General features: G+C 44.7%; 1 protein-coding gene across 10 annotated transcripts in view; it reads left to right on the top strand.

The window, feature by feature from the left end:
• TINF2 (TERF1 interacting nuclear factor 2) overlaps positions 1-11,923 on the top strand; it is a 32,538-nt gene extending 20,615 nt beyond the window's left edge. For 8 of the 10 annotated variants that reach the window (XM_078779142.1, XM_068115457.2, XM_068115456.2 and 5 more), the window contains 4 exons: positions 6,605-6,715; positions 6,834-7,234; positions 10,835-10,896; positions 11,432-11,923. In XM_078779142.1, the coding sequence (XP_078635268.1) occupies positions 6,605-6,715; positions 6,834-7,234; positions 10,835-10,896; positions 11,432-11,562 (705 nt within the window). In that variant the 3' untranslated portion in view covers positions 11,563-11,923. The remainder of the gene's footprint in view (positions 1-6,604; positions 6,716-6,833; positions 7,235-10,834; positions 10,897-11,431) is intronic. The other 2 variants (XM_078779144.1, XM_068115459.2) reach the window with 1 other exon arrangement.
• Positions 11,924-12,501: the final 578 nt, after the last annotated feature.

The following is a 12,501-nucleotide window of genomic DNA, read 5'->3' as shown; positions in this document are numbered from 1 at the left end:
TTCCCAACCTGATTATAAATTGTCCAGTTGTTGCTTCGTAGGGAGGGTGTTTTTATTGCAAAGTGTACCATCCCTAGGATGGACGTTAAGCCGGAGAGTCCTGTCTGCTTGAACATCGTTAAATATCCCTCTTTTTTGCAAAGAGTAGTCCACGCTTCCATTATCACCAACACCGTCCGTCGCTTCCATTGTTATTAATAACTAGCTCCTGTTGTCTAGCTCCACCAAAGGTGGACGGAGGTTGTTTTCACCCCTATCTCTTTGTCTGCCTGTGAGCAGGATAATTCAAAATGTTGTGGATGAGATGTTTGTGACAAAATTAGGTGGATACGTTGGGTAGGTGACAAGAACAAGGCGATTAGATTTGGGTTCACGTCCGGATCCAGATCCGGCCTATCAGTGGAATACAAAACGGAAACTGTTCAGCCTGCCGGAGGTATGCGCTCTCCCAAATGCTGTTCTAGTTCCCGCCTGTTTTTAGGTGTCTTTCACGTTTTTAGGTGAGCTGGCTAGACTCGGCATTCGACTGAGTAATTTTGGCAGGAATATGGAATTTGTTAAGGGTGCTGGCGATAGCTCGCCTCCCTGTCACAGAAGACTTTAGGATCTTTGGGATCTTTAACATCCACCAGATAGTACCAGCAGACTGGATGCCCGCTTAACGTACATCTGAGGGACGACACACGCATGGATGAAACGCATTGCATGTGAAACCACAGGGTGGTAGTTTATAGGTGGATCGGGATTGACCCAACCGAGGTAGCTCGGAAGCAACTACACATACCTTTAGGAAATCTAACCAGCTCTATCGCCAGCACGCTCAACAAATTCAAAATTCTAGCTCTATCATTGGGACAGCAAAGGCAATCCACCAAGTGCATTCCTCGCCACAAGACTGCTTTGGCAGCATCGAAGCTGCTTGATCCCACGGTACCTTGATCCCTCGATTTGGGCAGTGCACCATTGAGCCAGACTCCTAAATTTCTCCCCTCTGTGATCCTCGAAAGCGTAATGACAAACGTGTGTTGTGGGATCTTCTTCGTTCATATTGTTACGTGTTTGGGGTGGTAGGAGTTGCGAGTGTGGTCCCGGACCCACTTCTGGCCAATGACGCCAAAGCCGACGAACCACGAATAACTCTGCGGCACGTCAGGTTGCTAAGCAACCACAGATGCCGTCTGAGATGCTTAATTTAGGTATGGTCGAGCGTCCAAATCACGCTTTACCTTCCCGATAAAATGATTCACCTTAGATAAGGTCTTTGCTGTCCCACTGCCGTCGATTAAAACGGCCGAGCAATACCGTAAGTAGAACGTTTGCTAACGTCTAACCATAATGAAACGGCGGGGCTAAACTTCCTGTCACTAATTACACACTATGTCTAACCAATGGAAAGCCGATGGGGCAGTTTGGGAAATAATTTATAAAGATTAGCAAAAAGGGCATGTTTATACAAGGCAAACAGTGTCGCAAAAGCAAGCTCTTACCTCTAGGAAGAAACCCAGTGTTAATCAGGAAACTTGGTCACAGTCTACACACACAGGCGCCTCAGTCATTCCGGGAGGAATGAGATAAGAAAGAGTGATAGGCAGGGGAGCGAATAAGATGGGGGCGTATAGGCGGCCCCTCATTCACCCGACACAAGCCGGCCTATGTTTGTCCGAATGAGAGAAAGGGGAGCGGGAGAAAGAAGGATGGTCGAGGATGTAGTGTAGTGTAGGGAGAGGAGAAAAGGGTGAATGCCTGTAGTGATTTGGAGGAAAGTGTGAGATGCGAGTCAGTAAGCCGGCCATAAAAAGGACGAATTAGAAGTAGAGAAAGCAAGAATAGATAGTTTAAATCAGTGTCTCGTGGCCAGCGCGTCCAGGGAGACTCTGCTGCTTGGTGCGCTTGTCAGCTCTCTGTTGCACCGCGTTCACCAGCCTGTTCATTCTCGGCGAATGAATTCCCAGACGTGCAAGCTTTCAGGCCTTGATCTGCCCGCTTGTATGGACCCTGGGAGAGGCGTAGTTTAGGGAATGAGCAGCACCTAGCTGGACTCTCGAGGGCAGCTTTAGCTTCTTGGATGGCTCTCCCCTCATTGGTCCATCTTGTATCTATACAACAACAACATGCATTTTAAGGCCATTTTCCCTGCTAGAGCGGGGGTTAGCCTTGCGGTCCCCATGACAATCTTCTCCATTTTGCCCTATTTTCTGCATCTCTCCTTGTTAACCCCCTTGCCCGCATTTCTTCTTCCACCATCTTTAGTCAAGTCTTTCTCAGTCTTCCCCATCCTCTACTTCCTTCTACATTCATTTCCATCACTCTTCTCAACCAGTCACTTTCATCCTTCCTCAAAACATGACCAAACCATCTCAACCTGTTCCTCTTCACAGCATCAATCACAGGCTCTATTCCCATCATCTTTCGCAATTCATCATTTGTCTTCCTCTCTCTCAACGATACTCCGCACATCCACCGAACCATTCGCATTTCCACCCTTTCCAGCCTTCGTTGCTTCTCGACGTTCATGACCCATGTCTCACTCCCATAAATCATAACACTTCTCACACATGCAGCATACACCTTTCCCTTCAGCTTCAACGATACTCCCCTCCTCATCGGCACGCCACTCAGTTCCCGAAACTTCTTCCATGCACATCTCACTCAAGCAACCGTTGCCGAGTCTGATCCACCTTCTCCATTCAGCATGTCTCCGAGGTAGCAAAATGTTTTCACACCTTCCAGCTTCACGCCGTCTCCAAGATCCAAATCAACATTTCCTCCATCTGCAGCTCCCTCTGTGCCCACCTTACATTTGAATGTAGCTGCCACACTGGTTAATGACCCTCTCAGACCGCTACATTTTTGATGAACCCACTCAGCACACAATGTACATTGAATGGAGTTCACTCCGACACCCTTCCTGCACACAGCACATGGCCACTTCCCAGTTCTTTCCACCTCACCACATGCTTTACCACTTGCCATCACCTTCGTCTTTCCGATATTCACCTTCAGACCTTTTGTCTCCATACATTCCTTCCACTTGTTCATCTTTTCCTTCAGTCCATCCATACTTTCCGCAATCTACACCAGATCATCTGCATACAACAACTCCCACGGTAAACCCTCCTTTACGTTCTGAGCCAGCACCTCCATCACAGCTACAAATAGTAGTGGACTTAGTACCGACCCCTGATGCACTCCCACCTTCACCTCAAACTCACCACTGTTCCCGTCCTTCGTCCTTACAGCTGTGTGCGCTCTTTTGTACATTGCCATCACTACTCTGATCAACCATTCCTCCACTCCTAACTTCCTCAATGCCCATGTCAATACTTCGTGTGGAACCCTATCGAATGCTTTCTCCAGATCAACAAACCCAAGAAACAACTTCTTCCTCTTCTCCATGTACTTCTCCTGCAACTGCCTCACAATAAAGAGTGCGTCTGTCGTTCCTCTTCCTGGCATAAATCCAAACTGCATTTCGTCGATCTTCACCTTCTTCCTTGTCCTCCTCTCCAACACCCTTTCCAATACCTTCATTCCATGCTCAAATAACTTTATCGCTCGGTACGAGCCACACTCCAGAGGGTCACCTTTCCCCTTGTATAGAGGGACGAGGGTACTTGGTTCCCAATCCACTGGAATGCGGCCTTCTTTCACCACCAGATTGCAGATCTCTGTCATTCTCTTCACACCCCAATTTCCCGCTGCTTTCAACATATCTCCCACAACTCCCGTCGGCCCTCCTGCTTTTCTACTCTTCATTGCTTTTATCGCTTCCTCAACTTCCTTCTCAGTTATCTTCTCTGCCGGTCCTAAAACTGGGTTACTCTCTATGTTGCCATCCCATTCATTCTCTGTATTCAACAGCATTTCCATATATCTTTTCCATCTTCCTTTCATTCCATCTGGGTCCACAACGATTTGTCCCACTTCATCCTTCAAGCAACTCACACCCATCACATCACACCTCTCTTTCGCTATCTGCTTTGCAATCCTGAATACCGCTCTCTGACCCTCTTCCAAATCAAAACGTTCTCCGAACATTTTCCTACATGCCTCCTGCGCCTTTGCTACCTCTTTCTTTGCAGCCTTCTTGGCTGCCTTATAACTTTCATGCTCTGCTATTTCTGCTCCCGTACCCTTCGCCTTCTGCCACTCCTTGAACTTCTTCCTCTTCTCGCAATCCTCTTTCCAACTTCATCATCCCACCACCATGTTTGAGTGCCGCGGTGGTCCTTTTGTCCATCCACATACCTCACCAACGGCTCCCAACAGACTATCTTTCATTGACATCCAACCACTTTTAAGCTCAACCACATCATCCTCTACCCTACTCAGCCTCTCTTTTAATGCCTCCCTTACTGTCACCTCTTTCAACCTCCACACTTGGATCTTGTATCTATGTATCTTGTATCTATGTCACTTGTATCTATGCGATGCTCATTGGGTGAGCCCAGCTCTTGCCGTGCCGCCGACGACCAAGGCGGGGTGTCGGTGGTTGGCGCTGGAGACCCATCCTCCTGCCAGCACACGGGTCTGCGCTGCCTTATTATATGATGCTGTTGGTCGATTCCCCTCGATTGAGGAGAGGGTATTGCATTCGAGTCCGTTTGTTTGTTTGTCCGCACAGAATAAATATGATTTTCTCTGCAACCGTTGGTCCGATTGACAGGAAATTTTCACCATAGGTGCAACTCCACCTGTATAATTTTTAAATGATAATTATGACGTCATAAGTCACGTGGTTCAGCCACCATCTTGGAAAAACCGAAAAACTTAGCACCTCTATCTCGGAAAGCGCTGAATAGAAAAAATTGAGACATGGCTCATTGTAAAGAACTCTCCATGGGGAATAAAATGTTGATGATGTCATAGGTGCCTCCATTATGACGTCATAATTCGACAAGTACAAAACTTCAACCTATCAAGATTAAATTTCTTGAGCGTCATCTAGGGATAAATTGGTGGAGAAAAAAAAATGACGATCTCATTGGTGACGTGGTTGGGCCGCCCTCTTGGAAAAACCGAAAAAAATTGCACCTCTATATCTCTTAAAGCGCTGCATAGAAAAAATTGAGACATGGCTCATTGTAAAGAGCTCTCCATGTGGAATAACATATGTCAATGATGATGTCATAGGTGCCTCCATTATGACATCATAATTTCGTTCAGGCCGAACATATCGTCGAACCTGTCATATATCACAATCGCCATGCTGTACCTTTACATTTTTCATTCAGTGTGAAACACAAACAAACCGATTGTTAAAATGACCATCAAATATCGAAAGCACAGATGTTACGGATCTTCCAATGACACAGTACTTATCGGCGTGGCAGGAAGGGTCATGCTATTTACCCAACCCTTGTGGGGTATATAGATTGCAGTAGATCTTCGCTTAGTTCTGTAAGTAAAACGTACCTCACGGATGTCGGGATTCCTCCAAATTTCTTTGTTTAATGTTATGAACGGCATTAGCGACTGTTTATAAAGCTAATCATATGTGTTTGTATTTTATAATATTTTACAAGCCCAGCTACACCGCTGCTAGATTCTGGCCTTCTTTTTAATTGTTATTATATAAAAAAAAATTCTTATTAAAATAGTACGAGCTGCTTCCTTTCTTGGCGTTCAGCATTTAAAAGGATATAGCAGGAACAATACTGGAACGGCAATGGCAAACCACCCAGGATAAACCTTGCCAAGAAACTGCTTTGGAGGCATTCAACTCTCAAAAAGCGTACATCAAAATCGATGAATAATGTGAGTATGTCAATAAAGTATTCTATTATACAGTACGTACGATTGGAATGTGAGTACTTCTATAAAATACATATTATTGGAATGTGAATCAATACAATAAAACCGAAAAGGTCTGTTTGTGTGCCGTATGAACATAAATCTACGTCATCAATAAACCACACAAATACAACAGCTTATATACACCACACAACATGTCCTGGCGAGGGTCTGCAATCTCTGATTGCTCTTTCTTGTTTAATTTGTAATGTCGGTTTTGTAGTGTTGCTTGTAATGTTGAGTGTTGCAAGCATTCATGGATGTGCTGCAGAGGTGCTGAGAGGGAGATTGAGAGAGATATGAGGACAGAGAAAGAGAGAGGATTTATATGGAGAAGAATCAAAGGGGTTCAAATATTCTACTCGATCACAACACATTTCCCTTTCCATTGATACGAGGGAGAGTAAATTTAGCTAAACAATATACTACAGGTATAACTAGACCAGGGCTCCCTTGTGTATTGGTATGTGCCTCCCCAGGGTCTCTGAAAACCGTAACAGCACAAGGCCCAGGGCGCGCAATTCCGCTGAGGCAAGGCCATCTGCTCATGAGGGCAGGAATTTGTAATTTGTTCACCGTGCCGGCGAGAGTTTGCCCACTCTTTGCGAAGGGATGGGTGGAAATGATTTGTACTTGGCAATATTATCAATGAGCAATGGGATGAGGAGAGGAACATAAGCCATTTTTAATGTCGAGGTAATGAGCAGCACATACGAATATGAAACTCGTCCTGTTTGGCTGCGGAGCCCATCCCTGCCCAAGGAAATCACATTCATTGTTATTTATTGTTCATCTGATTTGTTTTCTATAGACTCAACTTGCCTTGCATTATGATGATGGATTCCATAATAATTTGGAAAAATTATTTTGGGAATTTTTGGAATGCCTTGAAGATACACTTCCCACAACCAAGTTTGATCAGGTAAAAAGCCTTAAGGTGTGTTTGGGTTTTGTTCAAACAGGCATTCCCCCCGTGTTGGTGGGAGAATCGGAAAAATTGACGTCTTCGGCATCAATCAAACTGACTGTGTTCTGTTCAGCTTTTGCAGTTGCACCAGCGGATGGAGCCGCAGAAAGGGGATCAAACGAACAAGGGATTTGTGACACGTATTGAGGAGAAAATTCCTTTGGAATTCTTTGCCGATTTGGGATGGAAAAAGCCTTCGGTGCAAGACCTCTTGCGTTTGTATTTGAAGGTCTACCGTCCGAGTCCTGCCCTGTGCATCGAGCCCTCGGCGGACGCTGCTCTCGGGTTGCGCCGTTCGTCTCGGCTTTCTCGGAACGACTCTACAGGAAGGGGACAAATCGGTGTTGGGATGGAAGTGAATTTGACAGGGGGAAAGAAGAGGCGAAAAAGACCCGGTGAAGACTTGAGAAGGCCCTACGGTGTGGATCAGGCAGAGATTGGCCTAAGCAAGAGCTCCTTTGGAAAACAGATCAGGTACGGAAACTGCTGAACACTGTGGACCTTGTAGTGTCTATTTTATCAATCGGGGATGAGTGAAGTGATTTCTGGCGATCATACTCGAATGGGGTTTTAAATATTATTCAGTTTGGGGAATTTGGGCAGCACTCTTTTCCTAGGTACCCATTTGAGTGCCCTTTCCACCTTTCCCTGAGGGCAGCAATCAAACCACAATGTGTGGACTGATGTTCCCATGTAGACCAGACATTGGGGCAGTCAGATTACCCCATCGATGAAAGTGATAAGTGAGCCAGAAGGGGTTTTTTTTTTCTCACGATCCTATAGCCGTATGGTAGTTCTTATCTTTTGGACGTTATTTGTTTTTTTTTAAATCTCGAGACAAATGGAAGAGTGACCAATTCCTTAAGACTGTTGCCTTGAGGAACATTTGACCCTCTCAATCTTGGAGATGCCATGCCCTGGTCCTCGCTCTATGGTTAACACTCCAAGCGTTGTAGTACCTCTTCAAACTCTCATGCCATTGGATGTTTAGTTAGAGCTGGAAGAAGATTGTGAACTTGGACAGTACATACCAGTACAGTATCTATCGGACGTCGACACCCCCTTTCAAAATTTTCACCTTTTGTTAACTTGTATCCTGGAATTACGATGCATTATTAAACCAGACTTTTTACACCTTTATTTACACATCGTCACCCACAACTTCCAAATGAAAAACAAATTCTACAAATTTCAGAAAATTAATTAAAATTACAAAACTAGAATATATTGGTTGGATAAGTGTTCACCATCCCCCCCCCCCCCCCCCCCCTATAATAGCAATTGTAAATTTGCTCAGGTGTAACCAATCACCTTCAAATTCACACACCAAGTTAATTGGTGTCCACCTGTGTTAAATTGTAGCGATTCTGATTATTTCAAAATAAAACTAGAACGTCACTCAGTAGAGAGCATACCTCCACCTGGTGAACTGTTTACTTTTGTATCCCACTGATAGGCCGGATCTGGATTCGGACCTGAACCAAAATCGAATCGGCTTGTTCTTGTCACCTAACCAACTCGTCCACCAAGTTTATTCATAACTCGTCCATAACTTTTTTTTAAATATGTTATATATCGCTTTTCACCCGATCTCTCAATGGTGAAGAATCCCTTAAAAATGAATTCTTGTAGCTGAATCCATATTCAGATCTTCACCAAAATCGAAACAAAAAATCGAAATGTCACACACACAACCTGTCCAACAAGTTTCATCCAAATACATCCATAACTTTTTGAGATATCCTGCTATATGTTGGTTTTAGCAATCTGGTGTTGGCTTAGCGGTTAGGGTGCTGGCTTGGGATCCTGGATCCTGAGTTCGAAGGTTAGGGAGCTGGCTTGGGATCCTAGGATCCTGAGTTCGAAGGTTAGGGTGCCGGCTTGGGATCTTAGGATCCTGAGTTTGAATCCTGGTCGATCGCTGAATTAACGCCTGGGGGGTTGATTCAGCCTGTCATCCTTCCGAGGTCGGCAAATTGAGTACCAGCTTGCTGGGATGAATTCTCCCGGTGTGTACACCGATTTAGAATAGGTACCCCTGCACATCGTAAGAGGCGACTAAGGGTTGGCGTCAGGAAGGGAATCCGCCCATAAAATCATTGCCTCAAACAGGGAACCAATGATTATCATGGGGCCCGCAAGGCTAACATCTGCTCTAGCAGGGAAAAATGGCCTTAAAACGATCATTCATTCATTCATGTTTGTTTTAGCCCCATTTCCTAATGGTGAAGTCACTTAAAAAATTAAATAAATCTCATATCCGAATCTACATTCAGATCTGCACCAAAATCCAATCTATTTGTCCTCATCAGACACCCAACCGGTCCACAAAGTTTCGTCCAAATCCCTCCACAACATTTTGAGATATCCTGCTATGTATCATTTTTGGTCCTATCTCCCAATGGTGAAGAATCACTTAAAAAAATTCTCGTAGCCGGATCCGAATTCAGATCTTCACCAAAATCTAATCATTTCAGCCTCGTCATACATGCTACCTCTGCCAAATTTCGTCCGAATCCATCCACAACTTTTTGAGATATCTTGTTCACAAACGGACAGACAAACAGACAGACAGGGGTGAAAACATAACCTCCATCCACCTTTGGTGGCAGAGGTAATCAGCTGTTCCTGTAGGTTTCCTCTGCTGGGTGGTGCATTTTACAGAAAAGACAACCATGAGCACCAAGGAGCTTTTAAAAGATCTCTGGAATAAAGTTGTGGAAAGGCACAGATCAAGGGATGGGTATAAAATATTTCAAAGGCCTTGAATATCCCTTGGAGCACAGGTGAGACAATCATTATGAAGTGGAAAGCATGTGGTACCACCAAGACCCTGCCTAGATCAGGCCGTCCCTCCAAACTGGATGACCAAGCAAGGAGGAGACTGATCAGAGAGGCCACCAAGAGGCCAATGGAAACTTTGAAAGAGCTACAGGCCTTTATGGTAAAGACTGGTCACTGTGTGCATGTGACAACAATATCCCAGGCACTCCACAAATCTGGCCTGCACGGTGGGGTGGGAAGAAGGAAGCCATGATCAGGTCATCAGATGGAAAAAAAAACCAAAAAAACACCAGAGATTCTGAAGCCATGTGGCAAAAGTTTTGTGGTCTGACGAAACCAAGATGGAACGTTTTGGCCTAAATGCAATATGTTAAGTTTGGCGCAAACCCAACACAGCACATCACCCAAAGAACACCATCCCTAATGTGAAGCATGGTGGTGGCAGCACCATATTATGGGGATGTTTCTCATCAGCAGGGACTGGGGCACTTGCCTGGATAGAAGGGAAAATGGATGGAGCAAAATACAGAAAAATCCTAGAGGAAAACCTGCTACCCTCTGCAAGAAATCTGAAATTGGGATGGAAGTTCACCTTTCAGCATGACAACGACCTGAAGCACAGCCAAAGCTACACTGGAATGGCTAAGGAACAAAAAGATAAATGTCCTTGAGTGGCCCAGTCAGAGCCCCGACCTAAATCCAATCGAAAATCTGTGCCATGACTTGAAGATTACTGTCCATCAACACTCCCCACACAACTTGACTGATCTTGAACAGTTTTGTACAGAAAAATGGGCAAATATTGTCCAATCAAGGTGCGCAAAGTTGGTAGAGGCCTATCCCAACAGACTCACACCTGTAATTGCTGTCAAAGGTGCTTCCACCAAGTATTCATTCAGGGGGGTGGACACCTATACCACCAAGATATTCTAGTTTTGTATTTTTAATTAGTTTTCTGAAATTTGTACAATTTGTTTTTCACTTGGAAGTTGTGGGTTACGATGTGTAAATGAAGGCGGAAAATGTCTGATTTAATGCAATTTAATACCAGGTATAAGGTAACAAAGGATGAAAACTTTGAAACAGGGGTGTAGACTTTCTATAGGCACTGTATGTAGCGATTGTGAACTTGAACCGTACGTACCTATATGGCGATTGCAAATTTATACCTTACATACCTGTATGCAGGTTATGATCGTTTTGTAAATGTTAACCTTATGGCCTTTTAAACCTGTGTATTGTGTTTCCTGTTGTTGATGAAGCGATGCCGCTGAATTCTAACCCTTCCAGGATTTGCAACAAACCGGCTGAAACGTGCAATAGGAGCAATTCAGTGATGGACACACGAGAGGGTGAGTACGTTTTACCTATTTTTAAATGGTCCGAATCAGAGCATCTGCAACAGAAAGCGCAGACAAACTCAGGAGACAACACCAGACTCAATTTCAGACAAGCACTGCCGATGATCTTGGAGTAAGTGGCGTAATCTCTTGGGGCACTCTGGATAGCGGCGATGCCACCTCGTGACGTCACTTTATCAGTGGGGCCGTTAAGCAGAAATCTCCCTCCATATTAAATGCTGACCCACGGGTTTGTTCGTGTGCTATCCTCTGAATGCCGAGCATGAAGTGAGGAAGTGGCACGTACCATTTGGTCTTTGGCAAGACTCGGTCGGGGTTCGAACTGCCAACTTCCCAGATTCGTAGCGGACGCTCTTACCATCAAGTCCCCCGCTCGGGTACATTTGCAGGCTTCCCACGAAGGTGACGCAAACCTAAAAAAAAAAACAGTTTAAGTGAGAGTATCACCTACAATTAGAGATGGCATGAAGGTATGAGGTCAGGTAGTTCAAATGAAAGGACAAATGTTTTTTTTTCCTGCCTGTAGTTGCAAGGAATTTTCAGAACTGTGCGTGCTTTGTCCCCGACTCGGAGAGCGACGGTGGAGACGAAAACCCTCTGGACTTCACCGTGAGCACTGCACCGGGGCTTCAAGTTAGGAACGGGAGAAAAAACTGAATTGCTGTGTTGGACATGGGCCGGGACTAGCCTTGCGGTTTATAATGGGCCGGTGTGCATACTGAGGGTAAATTTTGTGTGTGACAGTAACGGCACTTTTTGCATTCTCTTACCTTTTCTCTATCGCTACAATTGCCCAGCATTTGGATATTTACCCGACACTAATCCAGTATCTCCACCATGAAGTTCTCTGAACTTGCCTGGTCCTGACATTTCAGCAAAACGTTTGGAGCAGGCTCGTCCAGTTGGGAGATGACCTCAGGATCACAGCACGGGCCACGAGTTGAATTTTGAATCAAAACATTTTTGTACCATTTTTCATGTCAAAAGTTCTCTTGTTAATAAAAGTTTTTGTAAATTATTGTTTTCTCAAACTTCTATCAGTTAAATTGATGCTTTTGAAATTTAATTATTTACTAGGAAAGTCCCTTCATGGTTCGGCCGAGGCCGAGCCTGGTTATTCCTCGTATGTCACAGCAAACAGACTTTTTGGAAAGCCAGCACATTTTCCATCCAATCATCATGTAACCTTGTTAAATTATCCATGGGTCGGTGCTCCGATGTTGAAAGTTTCGTGTCAATCGCTCAAGCAGCTGCGAGAAGAACGAATAAAGGTGAAAAGGTGAGGACCTCGGCCGACGTTCCACCACATGGTCAGGGATGGTTATGAACGCCTATTACTCGTTAAAGTGTTAACTTTCGTTTGGGTGATGACCATAAACATCCACAGAACTTTTTTGCACCTTCTACCCCACGAAGCATGGAGAGCAAGAACCACACAATGATATCTCACTGAGGAAACACGACACACTCGCATCATCATGACATTCACAAACACATCATGACTCCTGCCACACACATCATCATGACAATCTCGCACACACATATAATCATGACAATCTCACACACGCACATACATATAATCATGACAATCTCACA

The sequence above is a fragment of the Myxine glutinosa genome, chromosome 5, assembly GCF_964187855.1.
Source record: "Myxine glutinosa chromosome 5, kmMyxGlut1.1, whole genome shotgun sequence".
In the NCBI taxonomy this organism is placed as follows: domain Eukaryota; kingdom Metazoa; phylum Chordata; class Myxini; order Myxiniformes; family Myxinidae; genus Myxine; species Myxine glutinosa.
This window is presented reverse-complemented; position numbering and strand designations above follow the sequence as displayed.